Below are 25,143 nucleotides of genomic sequence, written 5' to 3'. Positions count from 1 at the left end.
GCAAGGGGCAGTGAGTGCTGAGAAGGAGTCAGGGTGACACCAAAGGAGGGTTGGCTGAAAGCAGAGGGAGGCCAGAGGGACCCCAGCTGAGTGCACACAGTTGAACTCATCCTCCCAGGCCGCCCCACCATGCTGTCAGGTTGGGTGATGGGTGTGAGTTCTCTCTCATCTGTAAGCCAGCAATGCCAGTGTATCCTGCCGGGCTGTTGCTGAGGCACTGTCTGTGGCAGACCAAGGCTTTGCTCAAGTTTATCCCAGATGCTTTTCAAGAGTGGCTTTGTGGGCACCTGGGTAGCCCAGTCGGTCAAGCGTGTACCTTTGGCTCAGGTCATGATCCCAGGGTACTGGGATCGAGTCCCACCTCGGGCTCCCTGCTCAGCGGGGAGTCTGCTTCTCCCTCTCCCTGCTCATGCACTCGTGCTCCCTCTCTCTCTCAAATAGTCTTTAAAAAAAAAAAAAAGAGTGGCTATAACGGCATGTCCTTCAGATTCATTGGGAATTGGCTTTGTCTACCCACATGGTTGGCCTTGTTCAGAAGAATCTCTGGGAGAGCAGTGTGGGTGAAGGAGGAGGTACATTTTCCAAACAGCATTGTCTGAGAAGCCCCAGGAGGGTCAGTGTTGTTGCAGCTTCCTTAGGGCGCGTGAGTGAGCTGGCAGGAGCCGGCAGGAGGCAGGGCTACTACAGGGCCCGGGGAAGGGTCAGCGGGGTGCCATGGCTGCCAGGTTGGGCTGGAGGTATGTCATTCTATAGGCAGAACCAACAAAGAGATCAATTCACAGGCCTTTGTGGGGGGCGGGAGGGCAGCAAGCAGACCCTGGTGGTGTCGGGGCAGAGGGGCTCCACAGTGCACACTGCAGGAAGTCCGGGAAGTGTGGGCTGTGAGGATGCTGTGTGAGGCCGCAGAGCATTTAGCTGCTGAATCGTGCATGCACTTGGTAGTTTGCTTTCTTCTTTGTCTGGGACAAGCTACAGTGGGTTTCTCTTCTGTTTTTCAAAGAGCAAGTGGTTATAACCACTCTGGGAGCATCTTCCTATAAATGAGAAAATTTTGTAGTTTACTGGGAGTAAGGTTCAGTTAAGCAATGCCAGTCACATGGTAAAAGAGACAAAGTCTGCCTAAACTTCAGGTTTGAGGGAACACTGTGACTTTGAAAGTGTTGTTGCCCTCTCCCCTGTCTCCAGAGAGCAGCCCCCCCTCGGCCTGGCAGGATTACAGCAGCCCTGGCTCCCCGAGAGCCAGTCCCCGGCTACTGCTGTGCACTGTCACATGCTAAACCCCTCTTCTTTTTGCTCGAGGTAGGGAATTTAAACAACCTAGACAAGAGCCACCATGAACTTTTCCAAAGATAACTGAAAACATTTTTCAGTATTTCCTTCTGGTCCTGAAACTCATTCCCTTGTATTTCTGTGGCCGCATTGCATTGGTTTTCCCCCTTTGTCTCATCCCTGTCTCTCTCAGGGACACTCCCTGCCCTCCCCCCACCCCCCCCCCCCAACATACACACAGCAAAATTGCCAGGGTGCTCACCATAAAAGAGGAAAACTGCTAAAAAGTCTGGAGAGGGTGAGTTCACCCGCTGACATGCTCTCCTTCCTGAGGTGGCCCCGTCCCCACTTTGGTGTCTGTTCACAGTAATAGCCAACCAACAGCTGCACAAAGCATGAGAAGGGATAGGTAGTGCTCGGACAAAGAAGTATAGACACACGAAACAGTTTGGATGCATGAATGCCTGTTTAGTGTCTGTAATAAGAAGTGCCCATTCCACACTAATCTGTGGGTGCAGGGGTAGGAGATGGGCCAGGGCCCCTCTGAAGACAGCTGGGCAGTAATTGTCAAGCTTATGATCACACACACCTTCCACCCAGCAGTTCCATGTGTAGGAACGTATCCCACACGTGGAGCACACTTATGCAAAAGGACATCAGCACGAGCTGGCCATGGCAGTAAAACTTAGGTTCACAGCAGGTAGGAAAGGGCCAGAACGACTGCAAGATAAGGAAGGTGTGAACCACCGCTAAAAAGAGTTCTGAAAGTTGGCTGTGAATTACTGAGTGAAAAGTGAGAGAAAGTAGAGTGCGTATGTCGTATAAAGAAGTGCCTTCACTTCTGCCTACTTGCTGGTCACCAGGGAGCTGAGGGAGGGGCTGCGTGCTGGGCAGGAGTCGGGGACTTGCTGTGTATCCTCTTGTGTCTTCTGGATTGTGTATTGTACCTATGTATTAGCTAGTCAAAAATAGAGGTAAGGCAATAATTAAGAAATATCCCCCAAATGCTAACACTATCCCTTGCTTGTCACGGTACTGCCAGAAACAAGCATGGAGCCACTATGATGCTGTGCAGAGGAGGTCACCTGTCCCCCAATGACCCTCCCTGTATGGACTTGGGGACCAAGTCACCAAGGACCCAGACACTCCAGTACTGACCCTGGGGCTGGCCTTTTTGAGAAGATGTGCTAACACCCATTCTTGTTTCCTTTTCCCTGACACTCTAGAGGAGGTGACCACCGGGTGGAACTTTACAAGGTAGGTGAATATGGCACACAATATATGACAGAGGGGTGTCCATAGGCTGTATGATGGGGCAGAGCTGAGTACACGCTGCGTGCACGGTTTGATGATGGGAGAGTGGCGCGCACGGTGTGTGTGATGGGAGAGCGGCGTGCACACAGTGTAGAACATGCACAGTGGCATTCACAGGGTGTCGATGGGCAGATTTGTGTACAGGGGTATATGAAGGGCAGAGCCACATACGTAGTGTGTATGCGGGGAGAGTGGTATCCACATGGCATAGGAAGGAAAGCGCATCGCCCAAGTCGTGTTTCCCACCTGCTCTTCCCAGGAGGCATGTGCAGAGGGGAGTCCCTCCAGTACTTGTGAGAGAGTTGATCAGCATTGGCCTTTCCAACACTGCATTCATGGAAGCCTCTACCATGGAATGCTTCTTATATAAACATTATACGCCTCCTGTAATGCTGCCTCCAGGGAGAGCTGCCGAAAGCGGAATGAATGCACTTTGGGGATCATATGCCAGATATTGGCAGTTATATTGAAGGCATTTGAAATTGTTAAATGCTGCGTTTCTCTTGTAAAACGAATGGAGAGCACCCAGGGCCAGGGAGCCACACTCCTGCCAAGTTGCAGGGTCAGGAGTTCTGCCACACCAAAGTCTCACCTTAGAACCAGATTCCAGGCTGACCTGGTGGAGGGGCCAGTGGGTCTCCCAGCCAGGCGCTCAGAGCCGGAAATGTGTGGTTGCCTGCAGGGCCATCTCCCTCAGCCTCCCCTCTGCTAACCTGGCAGAGACGGACAGAAGCAAATGCGAGGGAACATCTGCATCTTGTGGGCAGCGCTCTGTCCCTCATACACTGAGGACAGGTGCTGCTATGGGCCATGGGAGTGTTTGTGCCTCGATTGAATTGGATTAAGTCGGGGAGGGGGTGCGCTTGCAGAGCTGTGGTCCCTGGTTGAGGTTCGCACCTGGAGCAGCTGTGGCCCTGGTGAGGGCAGACTCTGTGGGAGGCTCAGGACTGGAGGGAAGTGGCTGCCACAGGCTGCACTGGGGCCGGCGAAGGAGAAAGGGGCACACCTCCCTCAGGTGATTTTGGGGGATGTTGGTGGCTGGCCGCTTCCACATGGCTCTGGGCACAGCCCAGGAAGGCTCAGGTGGGGGCTGTGAGTAATCATCTAGTCCAGGAGAACACGTCATCTAGAGGGATTTTGTTTTTAATAATGGAAAAATTCAGCAAAAGCTTACAGTCAGAAATGCTAGGTTGCAGTAAGGATCCCGGATGCAGTCTCTGACCGTAGAGCCCCTCCTCCTGGGTCTCTGGTCTTAGGGTGTCTGCCCTGGGGGGGCTACCTGTGTGAATGTAGTCTGAGCCACAGGAGAGCTGTTCTTTCCATATCCCAGAGGCAGAGGGCATCAGCGTGTCCTGTAGCAGCGGCCGACGTGTGGGTTTTATAATGGGGAATGGGCAGCGTCATAACAGTCTTTATTAAGCTTCCACTGTGTGCAGGGCACAAAGACTGACATCAGGCTGGGTTTAGTAAGAGGCAAGCTGCCCTCAATCCAAGATGTGTGGATTTGTTGCCCAGGTATTTATTTTTCACTTTCCAGGTGCTGAGTTCCCTTGGTTACCACGTGGTCACCTTTGACTACAGAGGTGAGTTTTTTGCAAGTGCAAGTCTGGGCTGTCGCACCGCTCCAGTCAGGGTCTGCTGTGTAGGCGTCACCCTGGGAAGCCGAGGTGGTGCCCTGACCTGCAGTGATGGCGAGTGTGGTAGTAAGGGGGTGAGGGGACAGAGTCCTCCCACGTGTGTCCTGCAGGCAGACGAGGGGCATCCCTCAGCAACGTTTTAAATGTAGAAAATACTGTCTTTTCTTTACTGGACTCAGACTCCCCCAAAGCTGGTCATCGGACACATTTTGTGGGCAGAAGAGCTGGTCTTGTTAAAGTTCTGAAAGCAGGAAAAAGAACCAGAGGGCCTTTGCCGCTGAATAGACGGAGAACCCGCAGTTATTGTAGGCTAAAAACGGTGCACCTTAATGAGCCAGGAAAATACTTTGTACTGACCGGGAGCTGCCCTGTGAGAAGCGTGGGCCTCCTGTAGTCTCAGTGGCAGAGGTCAGAGGTCAGAGGGCTGCTTGGCCTGCGTGGCCTGACCTTGGGGGAGGGTAGTGGTGTCAATACCCTAAGACTGAGGGTACAGGCGTCGTGTTAGTTTCTTCTTGCTGCTGTAACAAATTGCCACAAACCTGATGTCTTCAAACAGCACAGACTTATTATCTTGCAGTTCTGGAGGTCACAAGTCCAAAATCTTTAGCTGCTGGGTTAAAATCCAGGTGTTGGCAGGGCCAGGCCCTTCAGGAGGTGCTGTGGGAGAATCCAGTTCCCTGCCTTTTCCAGCTGCTCGAAGCTGTCCTTGTGCCTCAGCTCATGGTCTCTTGAGTCTGGTCTCTGACCCTGACTTTGGTCTTCCTCTCTCACTTGTCCAGTAGACCATTGTGATTACTTTGTACGCTGGTAAGCCTGTAATCACCCATGTCATAGTCCACTGATCAGCGCCCTCATTTCCTTCTGCAGCCTCAGTCCCGCTCTGTGCTTGCCACATAATTTAACATATTTACAGGCTCCAGGGATGAGCACACAGACCTCTGGTGGGGAGGGGGGTAGTGGTCCTGCCTACTGCAGGGATGGCTCTTTCACAGAAGACTATTTGCAAGTTCTGGGTTGGGGAAAACTACAGATCAGGATCTAGAAAGTAGTTCACCCACTTACCCTTTTTTCTGTGCTAAAAAGGGTTTTCTATTCCTGCAGGGTGCTAGAGACCTCAGCACCGGTGATAGAAAGAGCGGCCTTCTTCCTTGTTTACCTCCTTGTGCTTCTACCAGGAAGTGAAATCCCTCATACCACTTCCTCTTTCCGGTTCTCATCACGTCTCTGCATTTCTAAGCTCCACTTCTCCCAGTCTCTGTCTCTGTATCCCCTCCTCCTATCCACACCCTGAACCTCTCAGGATGGTCTTGTCTCTCACGTAGTCCCTTCCCTCATCTGGCATCTGGGATGCCCAGGGGAGGTGGCTTATTGTGCCCACTAATTGTGGGTTTTGCTTATGCAGCAGAACTGGCTCTTTCTGAGCCTTGTGGTGCTTTCAGATCATTTGATGATGACTCACTGCTGAGTTGCTAGAAATGACAGTGGCACTTACCCTTTCCAAGAGCCTGGGGGGAGGGCCCCGGGGGAAGATGCAGGCAGAGATGGTTAACTTTTCTCTGCTATTCTAACAGCCTCTTCCCTTTCTGGGTCAGAGTTGCCTTGAGCCTGGAATCTTACCCCGCCCCCAGCTTGACTCCCCACATCTGTCTTTAGCTGGGCTGCAGCTGGCCATGGAATCCAAACTGGGCTCAGGGACCCCCCCTGGGAATGCTCCTGTTCTGCAAGGGCTCCTGGGCAGGCTGGGGTCTCACTGGCCCTTCATCTTGGGCTGGCTCTCAGCAAGCCCTAAGGGTTGGGGAGTTTGCTGTACCATCTGCCCACAGGAGTCTGTGGGTCTGATTGCCCTGTCTGCGTAGTTGTTCTTCGGGACTCAGATAAGGGTGTATGGATGGCTCTCTGGGTTCAGGGGTTGTAGCTGGCTGAGGAAGAGCAGGCTTGTCCAGACTCCCCTCGCATGGGGTTGTGAATGATGGTAGCAGAGACTTCTGTTGCCCAGGACAGGCCTAGGCTGCCTGTTGAGAAAGGAGAAGATGAGCCTGCCCAAGAGGTTCCATGGGCTGGGTTTGACTTCCTCCTCTTGCTGCTTCTCCCCCACCAGGTTGGGGTGACTCAGTAGGAACGCCATCAGAGCGAGGCATGACGTATGACGCACTTCATGTTTTTGACTGGATCAAAGCAAGAAGTGGAGACAACCCTGTGTATATTTGGGGTCATTCCCTAGGCACTGGGTGAGTTCACAGCGTGGTGGAACCATGGGGAAGCAGGTTTTCATGGGGCGTTTCGGTCTCTCCAAAAGTGCCCTGGTGGCTTCTGGATCCCATGACGCCATGAGTCCCAACAAGCCTTGTCCCTCATTCCCATGGTGGGGGCAGGGGATGAAGTGCCACAAAAGACCGTGAAGAGCTTGAGCTACTTTAACTCCTCAACCAAAGAAGTGACCTGAGACACACACACAGGCAGCTGTGGGGTGGCCGTGTCCCTCTGCAGGGAGGAGGGGCACACTCGTCTCAGTCCCAGGGTGTGCCTCAGGGCAGAATGAGACTGGGCACTTGGGCTTTGTATCGCCTGGCTTTGGAGTACAGGTGCTGGCTGGCAAGCCTGAGGGTCGGGGCTTTGATCACATGCAGACTAGGGATGTTTGTGAACAGCTTGGCCACTTAGTCTGTTCTTGGCTTACAAGAGAACTTAGGGGAGGCAGTGGGTGGTTCCCTTCCTACATCTGCCAAGATTGGGGAGGCAGTTTAATATTCCATTTGGGGCTGCCTGCATCGCTTCTGCTGATGGAAGGTTGAGAGTGTTTCTAAAAGGAGCACTGCTGTCAGTGCCCGGAGTCCCGAGGCCTTCAGCAGCCATCCCTTTTCCAGTGGCCTTTCCTTTGGGTGCAGTGGCTGTGGCTCCTTCCTCCCCTTGCTGCTCACCTTGGATGGCATGCTGCAGTTGGGATGGGGCCTGCCAGGAGAGTGAGCTGCATGCCTACAGAGAGGGACCCAGGCAGAGCGGGGAGCAGGCCATCCTGCCACAGCTGTCTGCGTGGGACCTGCCCAGTGTGGTCCTGGGACGGCAAGAGGTCTGGGGGCTGTCATTGCCATCCTGGTCGGAGAGGGTGGCTGATGGCAGGGGCAGCAGGGACCAGTCACAGTCGTGGGGCATCTTTGTCCACACCCTCCCCCAGCCCCAAACCCCACCAGCTGCTTCACAAATCCCACAGCTTCTCTGGTCACTTACAAGACTAGAACAGTCTCATCTCAGACAACTTTGGTCATCATTCACCTGAACTGTTTCTTCCTCCCTTTTCAGAGTGGCAACAAATCTGGTGCGGCGCCTTTGTGAGCGAGGTAGGAGCTTATGTGGAGGTATGAGTGCTGGTTGGGTAGGCATGGGCCCCTCCTGGTCCCAGGGCTCAGGCAGGGCGCATGGTGTGTCTGCGCACACTCGCCGTGCCCCAGGCTCCGCTGTGGGTTCCTGGGAGGTGGGCCCTGATGGACGAGCAGCACAGCAACAGGGCTTGGTGTCATCTCGGAGCCCTGTGGGCTGGGCCTGGAGGCCAGGATCTGGGTAAACCCCCAGCGGACCCCAGCCTGTGTTCCCCATGGGTTCTCAAGCAGCTGGGAGAGCCTCATCAAGGCTGGGCTCCTGATACACAGCTTCAGTAAATGTGGTTCTTGGGAGTAAATCACAGCCACCTGAGAGTCCCTTGGGTGGGGCCTTCTTATGTACCTACCGTGCAGGAGGGTCTGTGGGGCAAGGCTGGCTGGGGTGGGGGGGAGCGGCTAGTGGGGGTGGCGCCTGGGATCCACGGTCCAGTCTGGGGGACCAGTCTCTCCCATGGGCGTCTGTGGGGGCTTCTTGTTCGCCTCACAGCCCCCTGTTTGTTTATTTAGAGACACCTCCAGATGCCCTTATATTGGAATCTCCATTCACTAATATACGTGAAGAAGCTAAGAGCCATCCGTTCTCAGTGGCAAGTACAGATCTTATTAAAAATTGACTTATTTTTATTATTAAAATAATTACTATCAAGGTAACTCTTAAGAAAATATAAAATAAAAATTAATCCTTGTTTAGTGCAGGGCACTGGCCTGACCACAGAGCTGCCTGGGAATTTTAGAACTCTGCAGCCAGGCGGAAGGACGGGTTCACAGCTGGGTAGTCCAGGGACAGCAGGACCCCCGGGAGGCCTTGTGTCTGAGGCGTGGTTTGCTGACCTGGCGTCCTTGCTCCGTGGGGCTCAGCCCAGGCGGGCAGCTGCTGTCTTGGCTGCTTCCGCAGACATGGACCCAGTGGGCGTCCCTGCTCCCTGTCCGCATAGATGGTGCTCAGCAGCCAGGCTCTCCCAGTCGTGTCTCCAGGTGACACCCTGGGTGAACCCTGGTGGGGATCCCAGGGTGACTGAGAACCTTGTCACCTTCCAGGATTGAGACCTCCTTTTGCAAGCCGGGCTCAGAGGGGGCTCCTCTGTGTCTTCTTCTGTCCCACTGCTTCTTGGCTGGCCACCCGTTCTGGGGGGCTGTGTCAGCCCCCCACCTGACCTCACGGTGCTCTGTTGCAGACAGGAGGAGTCCTCTATAGTCTTACTTTTTTGATGTTCCTTTACTCCCAAGTCACATGGACCCCTGTTTTTCCAGGGGTGGAAGCCCTCACGTCTGTGGGAAGTATGGTCTCTGAGCCGGTCCTGCCCGGCTGCTGCTGGGAGCTGTGGGAGCCCATTTTGTGGGCAGCCACGCGTGGCCAGTTCGGGAGCCTCTTAAGCACAGAGTCTGGGGCAGCGGGGTGCCCCAGCACAGCTCTGGTGGGGCCTCAGTTTGGTCCACTCGGAAGCTGGGGAGACTCTTGGGCACTCAGCACCCTCTGTCTGATTGATGCTTCTGCACGTTGTTTCCATGTCGCCTTCAGATATATCGCTATTTTCCTGGGTTTGACTGGTTTTTCCTCGACCCCATTACAAGCAGTGGAATTAAATTTGCAAATGATGAAAAGTGAGTACTCTACTACAATACCTCATTTTTCTTTTTTTTAATTTATTTTTTTTAAAGATTTTTTTTTAAATTTTATTTATTTGACAGAGAGACAGTGAGAGAGGGAACACAAGCAGGGGGAGTGGGAGAGGGAGAAGCAGGCTTCCCACAGAGCAGGGAGCCCGATGCTGGGCTCGATCCCAGGACCCTGGGATCATGACCCGGGCCAAAGGCAGACACTTAACGACTGAGCCACCCAGGGACCCCAATACCTCATTTTTCAATTTAAAAAAATCACTGAGAACCCCCAGGACTAGTCACCTTAACCAAATAGGATGGAATTCTGCATACTGGGGTTCTTCTCTAACCATCAGACCTCTGTAAAGGGCAGGTCAGGCCGAGAGCTACAGCTGAGAGAGAAGGGATTGGAAAAGGCCATGATGGCATGAAAGCAACAGGAAGACAACATGTCCCTGTGGTTGTTTTATTTGAAACTTGTCCATCAGAATCAGAATTCCTGACAGGTTCTAGAGCAATAAGGAGACTATTACTCAAACAATGACACCGCTTCAGCCGTTTGATTTCTGTTCGGTTGTAGAAGGATGTTACAAAGTTCACTATTAAAAATATTTAGGGGCATCTGGGTGGCTCAGGCCATTAAGCGGCTGCCTTCGCCTCTGGTCATGATCCCAGGTCCTGGGATCGAGCCCCGTATCGGGCTCACTGCTCAGCAGGGGAATCTGCTTCTCCCTCTGCCTGCTTGTGCTCTGGCTCACTCTCTGACAAATAAATAAAATCTTTAAAAAATATATTTCTATTGGGGCGCCTGGGTGGCTCAGTCAGGTGAGCAGTCAACTCTTGCTTTCAGCTCAGGTCTTGATCTCAGGGTCGTAGGATCGAGCCCCACGTCGGGCTCTGTGGGGAGTCTGCTTGAAGATTCTCTCCCTGTGCCCCTCCCCCCCAACTCTCTCTCTAAAATAAATAAATCTTAAAATAAATATTCAGTTAACATTTAAAAAAATACACTCTGGAATAAATGTGAAAAAATGGAATATTTTTCCCTTTAATTATTTGTTTTGGTTCTAAAAATTGAGCAAACTAAAATTGAACAGACATAAGCAAAAAACCTGCTTGTTTATAAATATTATTGTTTTGGAACTTCAAGAATGATCTGAAGAAACTGGGTTCCAACAGCAAGCACCACAGTGAGTGTTGGGGCCCCCAAAGCCGCCTTTTGGCCCTGCTCCCAGCTGAACATTGAGGGGATGGCAGTATTTCACCCATAGGAAGTCACAAGCCCCCACTTGGGCAGCTCTAAGGTGATAGCATGTGAACCAGGCGTTTTCTAGAGTGGGTCAGGGTTAGGACAGACTACTTACAGTGGAAATCCTGAAAAGATGGGCCGTTCCACTCTCAAAATGTGACCCTCGCAGCAGAAGCACTCCCCCCTGGAAGCAGAATGCAGGGAGAGCGCAGGTGTGTGCCGCAAGCAGAAGCACAGGTCACCAGATGGGCTGGGTCCGTGGGGTGGCGAGCCTCCTGGCCCAGGTCCTGCCCAAAGTCGGGCTTACTCAGTGAGGGGAAGCCAGACACTCTGGGGCCTGTCCAGTCCCACAGCCCATCCGTGGTTTGCTGGCGGGTTTGGATCGTGTGAACCTATTGAAAATATCAACTTATTTGTGAACGTTCAGGGTGACCTTAAATGTCATTTTCAATGAAGACAGGTTAGAGGGTGTGGGCTTTTTTACCAACACATTTCTAGTGACCTTCATTTGCAATAAATTTCTTGGCCCACCTCTGTTATTGGGTTTGTAAATATCATTCTGTAACTTTTAAAGAATAGGTCTAGTGGCATAAATAATCATTTTCAATTTCCGAAAAGTACGCAGGGGCCTGATTTGGTGAATGAATCGATCTCTAGACTTGACTGAGTGGTGGTAGAAACATCTAAGAAATCTACTTGTAGTTCTCTAGTGAAAAGCCAGTTGAGTTCTAGCTGTTGAGCACCATGGTGAAGCCCCCACTAAACCCAGGTGGGCCCAGAGACCCCAGACCTCTCCCCGGGGCCTTGGTCCAGTTCCATCTGCTCCCACAGTGTGAAGCACATCTCCTGCTCGCTGCTCATCCTGCACGCTGAGGACGACCCGGTCGTGCCCTTCCAGCTTGGCCGAAAGGTGAGAGCCGGGCACTAGCCCTGGTGCGGGTAGGCATCTAGCTGGCTCCCGTTCAGGCTGGACCGGGCATCCGCGGGTGTGGAGGGGTGCTGCTGCTGCCAGGTGCCCCTTGTGAAAAAGAGAAGCGTGGGAGAGGTCAGCAGCAGGGTTGGGGTGGGGGCAAACAGGTGATGTCTTATGAGCAAAGGTAAGTTAGAGGGTGTGGACTTCGTCACCAGTACCTTCGGTGATGGCAAGAGGAAATGTGAGAAATAAGCAGATGGTTCCCGGTCCCTGTGCAGGGGTCCTGGCCTGACAGAGACTTGACTACCAGGATCTCAGCCAGGCTGGAGGGAGAGAACCTTCAAGGAAGAGGATCTCCCACCCCCATGCGGGGGCCCCAGTTGGCAGAGTTGATACCTCTTGTCTGTTCTCTTGCCTTTGGGATGGGACTGATGTCAGGAATACCATGCTGTTGTGGGGCCTCTGTGTTTGCTTTTGCTGAGTTTGCTTTGCCTTTGCTGCCAGGAAGCAGCATTCGGTTTGTGGGTGAGTGTTGGAGATAGCACCATCTGGCGTGGCGATGGTGAGGAGCAGGGTCAGCCTGGAGGGAGTGAGGCCCGGGTGCCAGTGGGTTCCAGCAGGACCAAGTCCCCTCCCTCCAGTGAGTCTGGGCACAGGGGACTGCGCAGCAACCACCACTCAGACCTGCAGAGCCTGGCCATCTCTGGGGCGGGAGGAAGGGGCTGAGGAAGGACAGATTGTGACCCAGGCACACGGCAAAGTCTGAGGCAGACAGCCCAGCCCTGGGATGAGCCCTCCGGGCTGCTCTGGCACGCAGGCCTCCATACCACTGCATGGCAGGCAGCTCTTCCCACGAGGCTGGCTCATCCGCCTTGCTGCGCCCTGAGGAGGGGCCATCTGGGAGAGAGGCGTTAGGACAGAGGGTCTCGAGCGTCAGGCCTGTCGGTACGCGTGCCCCCCGCCCTGGCCCTGCAGGCTGCGGGCAGCAGTGTTGTTGGTGGGGGCTTGGGTTGCTCTTCAGAGGCAGCAGCCGCTGACTGGTCTCTGCAGCAGGGAGACCCCCAGGCAGGGCTGCCATCTGTGGTTTTGACCTGTCTCTCCCTCGTCCCAGCTCTACAACATTGCTGCTCCATCCCGAAGCTTCCGAGACTTCAAAGTTCAGTTTATCCCTTTTCACTCAGACCTCGGCTACAGGCACAAGTATATCTACAAGAGCCCTGAACTTCCACGGATACTGCGGTGAGGCTTCTCCCCCCTCCACAGACTCGCCATGGGGGGGATGGCTCAGGCCAGGCATGCAGCACCCCTAAGTGTGCCTCGGTGGGGCCAGGAGTCGCTGTGACTTGGGAGCCTTCCATCTCCATGGAGAGGGGTTGAGTGTTTATGGCCCCACTCTCCTGAAGCACTCCCGTGATCACACAGGGCAGTGACTTCCCTGTGGTGTGGGTTGTGCAGGCTGCATAGACACACCACTCGGGAGCATCCAGCGCGCAGACGTGCACCCCAGGTGCTGTGGGTCAGGCCTCAGTCTCTTCCCACACACCCGTTAGGTCCTGCCCCTGTGCATAGGCACACAGGAGACTCTGGGCCAGCTCTCAAAAGCCTGTCTGTCCTCAGCTGCTCCGTGAAAAGAGGCTGAGCTCCCAGCTCTGCCACAGTTGTCATGGTCTGGGGCCAGGACAGCGGTTGGGTCCATGGCCCACATCCCGGGCCCAGGTGCAGAGCCCAAGCATGCAGGGCAAGATGGTGGCAAAGAACAGTTTGAACTGGATGAGGCCTGGCCCCACCTCAGGAGCCTGGGCTTTTGTGCAGGGACCAATCCCATCACTCAGGTGCTGCCCGGCCTCCTGGCCTCCCATCCCAGGCACAGGCAGTCTGCCACTTCCGGGCCATGTGGCCTACAAGATGCTGAGGTAGGGATGGTGCAAATTCGCCTTCCTGGGGCTGCTGAGCCTGGAGGGGTTGGTATGGGCCCTCAGGGCATTTTATGCCCTCACATTTCAGCTCTCCTGTGGCTGCCTCAGCAGTTCCAGAGGGAAAGCTGCATTTCTTCAGTGGTTTGCCATTTCCTACATCAAGGACCTGGGTTGCTGAGAGGGAACTGTGAGCTCAAAGAGTATGGGTTTGCTCTAGGGTTGTGATTTTTCCAGCATAAAAGGAATAGGTCATAGAAAATACAGCCCAGAGTACAGCTCTAGAGTTTAGAACAAAGAATAGTAGCCCATTGCTTGGTCTTTCTTCCTATGGGGTTGGGATTTAACCCTGTTTATTTAACTCAGGCTTTCTGAGTGGGGGTGGTCCTCCAGGATCCTTCTCAGCCTCCTGGGATGGGCTGTTTGAGGATGGAGGAGGCAAGACTTCTGGCATATGCTCAGGGTTTGGTTGATGTCTGTGCTCATCTCGTCTAGGGAATTCCTGGGGAAGTCAGAACCTGGGCGCCAGCACTGAGTCTTGCTGCCTGAAGGAGCATGAAGACCTCTGCCCTCCTCCCCTTTGCTCCGGCCAGCCTGGCACCCTGGGGCCCAGGGCTGCCAGTGTTTTCAGTGCCCCCGGAGAGAGGACTTGGATGCCAGCTGGGGCAGGCGGAGGAGGCCCGACAGACCTGGGGCACCTGCCTTGGGTGGCTGGGAGCTTGGATCTCTGTGGAAAACACAGGTTGCAGGCATGGGATCCCCTCTCCCCTTTGTTGCCACTCAACCCGAGCTCTTGTTGGGAAGACAGTGACAGAGCAGGCCAGCTGGTGGCTGGTCGATCCCACGCTTGCTGAGCTGGGCATGGGGAGCCCGGGGCAGGAGGCGTGGGGTCTCGGGACCACACTGAGCTTTCCAGCACCACCCGTGAGACTGTGGCCATATCGGTTCTTCTGTCCCTTCCCGGCACACGCAGAATGGACTGTAATGGTTCCGTCAGCCCTTTGCACCTGGAGCACCCTGCTTGCCTACCTTGGCAGTCCCTGCCTCCCCGAGCGGGCCCCCACTGCTCACAGCGGGGGAGGTGCCCGTGACCTGCACTTCCTCCACTTTCTGCCCACCTGTCTGCCTAACCTGGCCTTAGACTGAGCATTTATTTAAGAATAAATTCGTGGTGGTGGTCTATCTGCTATGTTCTCAGTGACACCTCCAGCTGCCCCCAGGCCATGCTCAGAGCCCAGCCTATGGGAGGAGGGGCAGCTCTCTAAGGAGGGATCCTGGGCCTTCCTTTCCTCCTCCTTTCCAGATGTGGAGGCCCGCGCAAGGAGGGGCGTCATCCCAGGACAAGGTGTGTTCAAGGGGGGGGGACCACTTCTCCAGATGGGACAGAGGGCATATTCCTAAAATACAGGCCCCCTTCAACCTCACGCTGTAGCAAGCTTGCTGGATGCTGGTATTGGTCGGCAGGCTCTGGGGTTTCACCCATAGACCCCAAGTGAGCCCCTGGCATGAGTTCATGGAAGGACATGGGGCACTGGAGTGTGGGGTCTCTAGTTCTAGCCCATGAGCACCACCTCATTCACTCACTGGGTGGGGGCGGGGGGCTCTTGTGTTTTTCAGCTTTTTGTCAAATCAGTCTCCCCTGCACTACTTCTACCCCCCCTCACCTTCCCTACCCTTCTGCTGCCCCCACTTGGCACCCTCTAAAGATCCTGCTTCTCATTGGCCCCAGTGCTGGTGAAGGGTCAGATTCTTGGATCCCAGCTAAGTAACCCAAGAGTGAGAAGGTGCATGGTTTAATAAAGGGGGTTTCAAGTTGCCCCCCCAGAGGACTGTCCGCCCCCGGCGGCGCAGGTACAGAGGCGTGACGCACAACAGAGGATGCAAACCCACCTGGGACCCACTTCTCGCCTGATGGCTGGACTTCTCCCAAGTCCTAAGGCTCAGGGACTTTCCTGTCTTGGCAGCTCAGAAATTCCCTGGGGTGTACAGAGGGCTTCATTCACCGGCCTGCCTGTTCTTCAAGGTCTGTGGTCTCTCGTAGCAGCTGTGGGCAGGCTAGGGGGTCCAGATGCCAAGGCAGGGGACACCTCCTCATTTCTGAGGCATCTTCAACCTGTCTACAGTGATTCTCACATCAGGGAAACCATGCCTTTCTTAAATGGGTTGAAATGTGAACCGACTCTCCTGAGGTCAGTTTGTCATCTTGTTTCAATGTTGTGTGAGCTGCCGCAGGTCCTTATTGGGGGGTGAGATAGGATAGGAAGTAAAATACAGGCTGTTGGTATTTTGACTGATAGGTGTCTGATAGACTGAAGCAGACTGAAGAGGAGAAGGCACTGAAGGGGCTGGTGAGCTGCTGGGCCATCGGGTTGGCTAATCAGGTCCAGATGCCCCCACCTGCTGGCTTCTTAGATTATTAACTAGCTTAAACTGTGGGCTAGGACAGACCTCTGATTACAAAACCAGTCCTGGGGTGGGGGGGGAACAGATCGAGACATGCACTGCTATAAATTCTGCAGTTACTATGTGTTTACTGGAAGCATGGGTGTCCTGGGAGCTGCTCAGCGCCCTCCCCCCACCCCCGGCCCCCACCGAAGACCAGCAGGGCCCACGGTGCTCCGGTGTCCTGCAGTTCTCAACTTTGCGGGTAACAGCCCCAAGTTCATGTCCCTCCTGGCTTTCGATTCAGCCTGCAGCGACACAATTTAGGGGGCGATGCTCTGGTCCCCAGGGCATTCCATGCCCAAGGGCCAGGACTGGCTGGTGTAGGACAGGTGCAATTTGCACCAACAATGCCGACACCCAGATGACAGTGTATACAACAACAGATGTGATGATTCTTTTACGAGCTAGTGGTTCAAGCACACATACCCTAAGTCCCACTCGCTGGTCTGTCCTTAATCCCAGAGTGATGGGCCCTTACGAGAGAGGGTCTGAGGCCTGCCCCTGGGACCCAGCCCGCACCCTTCCCTCGGCACAGAATGAAACATAGGCCAGCTCAACCAAGCACAGGCAGGAAGGTTTAATCGGTTTCTCACACAAGGCAGTAACAGCAAGTGGCACAGTGATGGTCACACACAGCCTAAGAAATGGGGTAGCGGAAGGTGGTGGGGGTATGACCACAGCCTCAGAACGTGGGCCTCCCCAGCAGACCTCCACACAGCTCTGGTGAAGTGCGCACATGAGCAAATCCTCCATGGCCTGATTCTGTGAGCCATCAGGACCCAGGGTGAGGGCAGAGCCCTGTGCCATCCAGATCCAGCATGCAAAGAGACAGAGCCTCTGGAAGGGTGCTGTCCCCCATGTCTCCATTAAGCCCATGGTGAAGCGCACCAGCCTGCTCCCTGGCTCTCTCAGCTGAGAGAGGCTCACCCACCCTTCCCGCCACCAGCCTGCCATCCAGGCCGAGTGGAAAGTGGGCTCTCTGGGCCTGCTCAGTCCTTTCCAAGGCGGTCACACTGGTGGAAATGGAGAAGAGAGGCCCCAGGACATGGCAGGGGCACTTGGCCTCTCCAGCCAAGGCAGCGCCCCACCCTGGGCTCCCGAGGGCTTGGCAATACATCCCAGCATTGCCTCCCCAGCACAAAACTTCAAAAGTACAATTTTTAGTTGCTAAAACAAGAAAAGGCTTCAGCTACTTTCATTTCCCTGGGAAAGCTGATTATCCTCTTGAAAAAGCAAAACCAAGCTAACTGCATCAGTCAGCCTTGTCCTAGCCAAGGACCCCTAGATGTCGGGCACAGGTATCCTCCTCATGTCCCCCTCAGTCATCCTAGGGCCCCTTTATCTGATCAGTCTGGAAACCCTGGGCCAGAGCACCCACTCAGCAGCGGCAGGCTTGGCCGGAGTACTAGCACAGCCAGGAGGCTGGGAGCCCATGCAGCGGGCCAGCATGTGTGGTGCAGAAAACACAGTTCCCCAGGCTTCGCCACAGCTACCTGCCCAGACCCCAGAATCCAGAGGCTCAAAACTAAAAACAAGCTCACTGCAAGGTGCGTGCAAGGTCTCAGAGGAGCCCAGCTGGTGGCTCCACCTTCCCCACCTCCTTGGGGCAGGTGAGCTAAAGCTGCGGGGCCAGCTGCCCTGGGCAGGGCTGCAAGCTCTGCTTTCCTGCAGGAAACCGGAGAGCGTCTCCCTTTTTGAGCTTTTCCTTCCTTGCCCACCCCAAGCCACCAGCACAATCCCCATGGCCCTCCAGAAACAGCAGACCATTGCCAGGGTGCCTAATCTCTGGGGAGGTTGGGGGGCGGGATCTGCAGGTCAGAGGGCTCCACGCCCCAGATGTCCCGGGCATACTCTGTGATGGTCCGGTCACTGGAGAACTTGCCCGAGCAGGCGATGTTCCTGATGACCTTCTTGGTCCACTCCCTGGGGTTCTGCAGAGGGAAGAAGAGGCTGAGTAATCTTAGGTACCAGGCAAGACAGCTTGCACTTCCAGGACTTCAGGACTGTTCCCAGATGGGTTCTCAGCCTCTGGGCCAGCCTGATGATCAAAGACGAAATTGCAGTCAACAGCTCACTGAAATGGGCCCTTACTGACCAGAAAAGCTACCAAATGACTAGGTACGGGGGTGAGAAGCCTGAGAAAACCGTGGGACGCAAAATGTGCCAAGCACTCTGTGGCACAGCCCACCTTACAAAGAAACACCACCAGGTAAGTACTCGCCAAGTGGATCCAGGGAAAATGGCCAAGTGGTCCCCCATCCACGGCTTCCCCCAGAGCCTGGCAACTACCCCCAGACTAAGCCAGCATCAAGAGGGGCCTCCCCGAAAGGGCAGACTCTGCTGAGGCCCACGTCAGGGGAGCAAAGGTGCCCCCCAGAGCCCTGCCAGGTCACTTAGTGCCCCAGGCACACCTGTTCTTTCACAGGTCCCCCAAGGGCAGACAGCTTCCCTAAAGGTGGGGGATGGGAGCCAGGACCACAACACATCAGAAACACAAATCCCACAGGCCTCATCCAAGAACCTAGGGAAGAATCCATCGGACCCACCACTGCAGACTCACGCCACCACAGCCAGAATCCTCTCCCACTGCCTCCCCCAGTGAGACACAAAGGCTGGGAGTCCGGAAAACCCCAGCAAGGGGAGGGAAGTGGGTACCAAGGGACACCCTCCTGCACCCCCTCAAACTCAGGCCCTGGGTCTTCCTACGAGGCCCCACATGGACATGCCCACTCCCTCAGGGACACATGCTCCACACAGAAACTGGGATCAGGGGTCCCCTCTTGTCCACCTTTACCAAGGAGTAGGGAGCTGGCTACAGTGGTCTGGCCCTAGAAAGGCTAGTCCCTACAGCTGTGGGTCCCTCACTCTACTTAACATGGAAGCTTGCACCTTGCACCTTTCCAAGGAAGTACTCTAATTCTCACTTTTAAACACAGGCTTTCTGTGTGCAAACACAAGTCTTCCTGGCTCGCACCCGCTCCCCACACCCTCCCAATCACACCCGCTTTGAGGCTCAGACCACGGGGGGAGGAGGGCACAGCCCATCACCTCTGCTGTCTGCAGAAAGGAAACTCCTGTCCTGCTCAGGGGCTGTGCGGAAACATGCCAGTGTGGAGAGCGGCCTGGGCCCAAGGGGTCACAAGGCACCAGCCTCACCACGGGACAGCAGGACAACGGAGACCGTCTGAGTGGAAGATGATTAAGAAGCCCTGAACAGCCCATGCCCATGATGCAACTTAGCCCACCGAGCCCCCAGCCACCCTGCCCAGGGCCACAAGGTGAACGGTGACCTCCCAGGACTGGACCTCATAGATGTCCCCTGCTGCTCCCCTGCCAGGGCCACCCCCGGGCCCTAGAACCATACCCGGTACAGCTGGTCCACCTGGGCCTGGCATGCCACGTACGCTTCATAATCTGCAAACACCTTGAACCTGAAACGGGAGACAGGGGGCTAGGCCATTGTGGCAGGTGGTGAGTCAGAGGTCACCAGGCCCCGGCCATCCAGGTCCTTATGCTTTGGGATGACGGAGTCTACCTGGCCACAGAGGTGGCTCTAGGAGCAGTACTTCTGTCCTGGGGATACTATTCTACAAAAACCTTGTTTTCAGCCCTTTCAAGTAGTTGTTTACAAGACACCCTCCCCACGCAGGGGGGGCCGAGCGGCACAGGCTGAGGGGCTTCCTGCCAGAGAAGGGGCACAGGCTGACAGGGAGGCTCTGCCTGGCCATCCCTTCCTGGAGCCCAACTGGGTGAGAACTGGAGATCTAGGGGAAGGATGCCGTGGACAACACTGTAGGATTTATGAACAGGGAACTGCATTTCTATTCATGGCTGAGGCACAGAGACCATTCATGAACCCGTGAACAATGTTTCCTTGATCCCAGTCTGAGCCAGGGCCAAGCTCCCCGCCCTGTGCTGAGTGGCGCCGTGATCTGGTCTGACGCCGGCCCCCAGCACCCACCAGCGAGCAACAGATGAAAGCAACCCAACAGCAGCTCAGAGCGGGACAGAGGTCAGTTCTCAGCACTGACCGGATTCAGCTCTTACCAACAGGGCGGAGCAAAGAAATGTCATGAAAAGACAAGTGGCGGTGCTCACCTGCTGTAAATTAGTGCTTCCGGAAACATGGATGTTATTCCGTGTCCATGCGTTGTAATAAAACATTAATTACAACGTAATTTCTGTCTCAAATTAATTCCACTTGAATCACCTGGTGTCACCATCGGCCAACATTTGCCTCAGTTGGGACTGTGGGACTTTGGCTGTGGAGGCACAGTGCCCCCACCCTGCCCCGCCTCCCAGAGGTTTCTGGGGCATCCTGCCCACACTCCCATTCTCCCTGGGGAAGACAGGATCAGGAATCACCTCTGACCAGCCCCATAGGAAACCGCCTTCTGCCTGTCAAGCCCTTCGGGGTAGTCAGCCAATGCTGGGGGGGCCTGGGGCTGGACCATGGAGCCGGCAACCCCTACCACAGGGCCCCCCAGCAGGCAAGCACCTCCAAAGGCTCCTGCAGGCCCTGGTTGGCGGCCAGAGGCTCTGCCCATGGGCTGGAGTAGGGAGCAAGTCTCATCATGGCCCAGGGTGACCCCCAAAGTGTCGTCTTTGGCCCACCAGGAAAACCCATGTGTCTGACTGGCCAGTGGGGAGGGACATGAGAACGAACCTGTCGTGGTTCAGCAGCATGTTGACCACGTCCCTGAAGCAGTCTGGTTCCTTGGGAGAGAAGAAGCCGCTGCTGATCTGGTCCACGGCCTGCTTTAGCTCGGGCAGGCGGTCATAGTATTCTCTGGCATTGTACCTGTGGGGAGGTGGGGCCGAGTGTCAGCCTCCGGGGTGAGTGGCGGGGCGTTTGTCCCGGGCACACCCCTGGTCTGAGACCACCCCTGGCTCAGGACAGGAGCGGGCTCGGCCAACATGCCCAAAGCCACCCCCAGCCACCAGGCGGGCATCACCCCAGCAAGCATGGGCCTGGCTCCCGGAGTGCTCTCAGCTCTCCCACCCCCCAGTGCTCTGAGCAGTGCCCTGATGGCACGGGGAGGGACACACACCCTTTCCGGTCCAGGGCCTCGACATCCTCCACACGCATGCCAAAGATGAAGAGGTTCTCAGCCCCAGCTTCCTCAGCCATCTCTACGTTGGCTCCATCCATGGTACCAATGGTGAGGGCCCCATTGAGCATGAACTTCATGTTGCCTGTGCCCGAGGCCTCGGTGCCTGCAGTGGAGATCTGCTGGGACAGGTCTGCTGCGGGGATCACTGCAAGCAGATGGGAGATAAGGTACATCACCACAGGCTGCTCACAGCGTGAGAGCCATGGGAACTGTGTAGGGACACCACACGCCCTCCTCCAGCCCATGGCTGGTGCTCCCAGAGTAGGCACCACCTCCTGCTCAGTCCAGGATGGGCCTGAGCCCTGCAGCCCACCCTGCTGGCCTGTAAGGGCTTCCCTTCCTGATCCAGAGCAGCCTGAGGCCAAGAGGGTAACTCCTGAGAAGACCCCAGGTCAAAAAAGACCTTTATTCTGGAACCTTCCAGGGACCAGGCCCAGCCATAGTCTGGGGGCCCCTGGTTCTGGCTTTTGGTGTTATCATTCCCTTTCATCCCGACAGGAGTTGTGTCTCATGCCATCAGCCTGTAAGGCTCCTTCAAGCACTTTAAGAGGAATCTAGACTCATGGAACCAGAGAACTACAAAGGTGGGGCAATTCTCTTGTGTTCACATGTACACGAGTCACTCTATGCTGTATGCAGACTGGGCATGGCCAGCCACCACGATGACCCAAATGCCAGGGCCCTGAGGCTTCTCCCAAGGGTGGGCTCCCTGTGCCCCCTAGACATGGCTGGTGGGAAAGCTACATCTTCCTACCCTGCCTTGGCATCCCTGCCCCCACATCCTCATCTTGTCCATGGAGTCGATGCTGCTTCCCCAGCCCAGTGGCTGGCACTCAGGGTCAGCAAAGAGCAGAGTCCAGCCCTTCTTCAAGGTCCAGCACAAGGAGCCAGGGTAAAGAGATACGGACATCCCCAGACCCCATGCAGCTCTACACGGAGCTAGCTGGGGGAGGGGGGCACTTGCGGGACCCAGACCCCCAGCTCTGATGTCCTACACCAGGCACCCCAAGTCATTCTAAAGATGTCTAGGAGCCAGCCGGCCCCAAATAACAGTGAGGAGGGGAGGTTCCAGGCGGCAAAGGGCTTGACAAAGACGTGTCAGAAGCTCAGTGAAGAACTAACCATAGTACTGACCCTGAACCACATACGGTCTGTGACAGCCGAGGGACCAGAGACGGTCTGATGAGCTGGCCGAGGTGGCGGGAGAGGAGAGCGAGTCAGCCTGCACAGCATAGTACTCAGTGACTCAGGGCAGAAGGCAGCAGCTAGTCTGAGCTACAGAAGTACCTACTACTCAGAGCCAGGATGCCAGGCTCAGGCTTCCCATCTCTTGGTTCCTGCCAGGACCTCCAGAAGGGGCCAGTTTAGAAAGCCCCGCCCAGCTCCAAGGCACATTTGGCTGCGGGAACTTCTCCAGATGGCGGCATACACCCTTAGAGGAACAGCCCGAGATGGACCTCTCAACAAGGGTCGCAATGTCAGGCCCTAAGCTGCCCTTGGAAAGGACAGAAGAAGCAGGTGCCGGCCCAGATCAGAAATTGGTAATGCCCCTGAGAGCACATCGGTGGTGAGAGCAGAAGCATCCTCTGGGGATGGGAGAAGGGAGGGAGGAGGCAGACCTGGTAGCCTATCCCGCCAGCAAGAGCAAGCTCTAGGAGCAGAAATGAAAGCCGGGGAGCAGAGGAAGTGGGAGGAACGAGGTCACAGGCAGAAGTGAGAAAGTACAGAGACAAAGGAAGTCTGAGGTTGAGAGTAATTCTCTGCACTTGGTGATGGGCAGAGCGCTTCCCCAAAGCCTTTCACTGCTAGAAGAAGGCCCCTTCCAGCTGGGAGAGCCTGCTGTCCAGGGCAGAGTTCATCTGCCCCACCAGCAATGACCACCCATATCGCAGCCAGGCAGGGGCGGGCTTTCCTAACATGGCCACCCTGGGCCTACCTTTCTCAGCCAAAGACACTCGGTAGTTTTCCAGGAAGATCACTTTGAGCTTGTCGCCCACAATTGGATCGTGGTTGACGACACTGCCGATGGATGTGACCAGCTTGATGATCATCTTCGCCATGTGGTAACCGGGGGCCGCCTGGAGACGGAGGGCAAGTTCAGTATGAACACACCTGTGCTCAGGGCAGCGCAGGGTCCTCAAGAGGGTCCTGGGGCCCCGTGCTGGATTGCTGAAGTCACGCCTGGCCGAGTGGCCTCCCTGCCTGTCCTGCATGCAGTCTGGCAGACAGTCTCTCCCAACGGCCACATCAGCCTGTGCTGAAGCCTGGCAGCCTCAGACTTGTCTCCGACTGTAGTTAGTTCTTCAGAAATGAGAAGATAAAAGGAGGACTTTTAGACTACCAACTTACAAGAAACACAGGGAACTAAGGAACATACTAGAACATGCCAGATATCTGGAAGACACACAACCCAATCTCTGTAACAAATCAGTTGCAGGGAGGGGGAAGAGGCAAGCATGGGGGGAAGCTCTACCGATGACAAGATGCAGCAGACAGCAAGCAATTGCTAGGGGAGACCCTTGCCAGGGTCCAGAGTCAAACAAACTGCTCCAGACATTTGTAACTTTACTATCTACGTGGGAAGACGGAATCGTGTAGTGGTGTTAAAAAGAGTCTGTTTCTGTAGCGGTTTGGGAGGAAAACATCATTGGGAATGTGTGTCAAGTATTTAGAGGTGAAGTGATACTATGTCTGGAATTGACTTTGAAATGGTCCTGTAGGAGTCTGGGATAGGTGTATAGATATTACTCCCATGCTTTCTACTATTCTCTAGGCTGAAAAATTTTAATAGTGAACATTTAAAGAACTGTTTGAAAGCCCGTACCTCTAAGAAATGCACCCTGGGATACTGACAAAGGAACCGACAGGCGTTGAGCTGCTGGCTGAGGCTCACTGGCCCCAGGCAGGTGCTCATACCTCCCACCCACCCTCATGTGTGCTTGAGCTGGTGGGGCAGACAGTGCCTGGGCTCCGCCCCATAGCCCCTCATAGAGAAGCTTGCCCCAGTGTTCCTCATGCTCTCAGATGACGCTGAGGCTCTTGGGGAAAAGTGGGAGAGGTGGGGACACAGGTCCTAGAGCACAGAGCACAAAGAGGAGACCCATCAAGGAGTAATGGCAACACACTGGGACTCCATGATCACATGTCCAAAAGCATGCACCGTCGTGAATAAAATGAAAGAAAGCTAGGCTGAGCTCCCAGCAGGTGCACATCCGGCTGATGAAGCAACCAGCCATCTATGTCCACTCAGCACACGAGTGCAGGGGAGTGAGTGGGCAGCCTGCTGGGACCTGAGAGCTGGGCACAGGTGTGGAAGGGTGGTGGCTATGTAAGAAAGGGCACTGCCCCATCAGATGGAGGTCCAGCAAGCCCGCTGGGGCTGGGGACCCCCACTGTCACGTGCCTGGCAGGCAGGGGTCCCCTTCAGCTCCCTCCTATTGCTGCGCTGATGGACACTGAACCAACTCAGTCCATAAGCACAGCTGGAGAAGCAGAGGAGAGGGCCTCTGGCAGTCCGTGCGCATGCTGGCTCTGAGCCACCGCGGTGTCCAGCCCACTGGGCGGCCGGTGCTCCAGTGGGGTCACAGTCTGCACGGACAAAAAGCATGGTGGTTTGTGCATTCAGGGTAAATATCAAGCAAGGAGCAAAGAAGACATCACCTCACCTTGCCCCCGATCATGACAGTCCTGGGCACAAAGGCCTTGGCTGGGTCCTTCTTTATTCCTGCAGGACAAACAAGAGATTCAAATAAGTCACTAAAGCCAGATAAATCCCCGCTTTGGGACACGGTGTGGTGGTCAGAATCCCCAAAGATCAATCCTGACACACGGAGCAGGGTGCAGCCACTGGACAAGCCCCTAGATTCTGCATTTATATCCCACTTTGGTGAGGAAGGAGGCCAGAACAAACTCTTCCAAAAGGCTCACAGGAAAAGCTGCACCTCTGTTTCCAAAACAGCCCAAACCAAGGGGCTGGCTTGGGTCTAGTCACTGGCTGTCAAGGCCCTTGCACATGATGGATACTTGGAAAAAAGGGGACCCTGGGATCATGGTAATGGTACCGTCAACCATTGAGGGGTGTCAGATGAGACCCCAAGTTTCCCCCTACCCTCGCTGTGACCAGAGGTGAGAAGCTCTCCTGAAGCTCTCTTGCACGGGGGGTAGCCCGAGGGTCAAGGTATAGCGGCCGGCTCACCTGCAGCCCCAGCAGACTGAGGGGGTCCTCGCCAGGCCCCTGGCTCTTCATGTCAGTGTGTATGGGGAGGTGCTGGAGGGGATCTACAAAGGGGTGAGGCAGCCCTCCACCACATTCACCAGAG

The 25,143-nt window shown here is 55.3% G+C and overlaps 2 protein-coding genes and 1 long non-coding RNA gene across 7 annotated transcripts in view; 1 reads left to right on the top strand and 2 right to left on the bottom strand.

Annotated features, from left to right (window-relative positions):
* Positions 1-14,447, top strand: part of ABHD12 (abhydrolase domain containing 12, lysophospholipase) — a 101,734-nt gene extending 87,287 nt beyond the window's left edge. For 2 of the 3 annotated variants that reach the window (XM_073889638.1, XM_073889637.1), the window contains exons 5-13: positions 2,496-2,526; positions 4,121-4,166; positions 6,319-6,448; positions 7,518-7,555; positions 8,102-8,181; positions 9,114-9,196; positions 11,253-11,349; positions 12,464-12,591; positions 13,761-14,447. In XM_073889638.1, the coding sequence (XP_073745739.1) occupies positions 2,496-2,526; positions 4,121-4,166; positions 6,319-6,448; positions 7,518-7,555; positions 8,102-8,181; positions 9,114-9,196; positions 11,253-11,349; positions 12,464-12,591; positions 13,761-13,800 (673 nt within the window). In that variant the 3' untranslated portion in view covers positions 13,801-14,447. The remainder of the gene's footprint in view (positions 1-2,495; positions 2,527-4,120; positions 4,167-6,318; positions 6,449-7,517; positions 7,556-8,101; positions 8,182-9,113; positions 9,197-11,252; positions 11,350-12,463; positions 12,592-13,760) is intronic. The other variant, XM_025876985.2, reaches the window with a different exon arrangement.
* On the bottom strand, positions 3,711-5,824 carry LOC141371864 (uncharacterized). Its single transcript, XR_012377137.1, has 2 exons — positions 4,578-5,824; positions 3,711-4,461 (listed from the first exon to the last, which is right to left on the bottom strand). It is a non-coding gene; the product is annotated as an uncharacterized lncRNA (long non-coding RNA).
* Positions 14,448-16,263: 1,816 nt separating the features above from the next.
* The window catches only part of PYGB (glycogen phosphorylase B), a 60,715-nt gene continuing 51,835 nt past the window's right edge, over positions 16,264-25,143 (bottom strand). The window contains exons 15-21 of one of the 3 annotated variants that reach the window (XM_073889635.1): positions 24,490-24,548; positions 22,761-22,902; positions 20,762-20,969; positions 20,377-20,511; positions 19,075-19,141; positions 17,519-17,641; positions 16,264-17,329 (exon numbers count right to left, since the gene is read on the bottom strand). In XM_073889635.1, coding sequence (XP_073745736.1) covers positions 17,057-17,329; positions 17,519-17,641; positions 19,075-19,141; positions 20,377-20,511; positions 20,762-20,969; positions 22,761-22,902; positions 24,490-24,548 — 1,007 coding nt within the window. In that variant the 3' untranslated portion in view covers positions 16,264-17,056. Of the gene's footprint in view, positions 17,642-19,074; positions 19,142-20,376; positions 20,512-20,761; positions 20,970-22,760; positions 22,903-24,489; positions 24,549-25,143 lie in introns of all 3 variants that reach the window. The other 2 variants (XM_025876984.2, XM_025876983.2) reach the window with 2 other exon arrangements.

Source organism: Callorhinus ursinus, unplaced genomic scaffold (assembly GCF_003265705.2).
Source record: "Callorhinus ursinus isolate GAN/ISIS: 27379988/994484 unplaced genomic scaffold, GSC_fseal_2.0 scaffold111, whole genome shotgun sequence".
Lineage (NCBI taxonomy): Eukaryota > Metazoa > Chordata > Mammalia > Carnivora > Otariidae > Callorhinus > Callorhinus ursinus.
The sequence above is the reverse complement of the archived record's forward strand: the minus strand, read 5'-3'. Positions and strand labels throughout refer to the sequence as shown.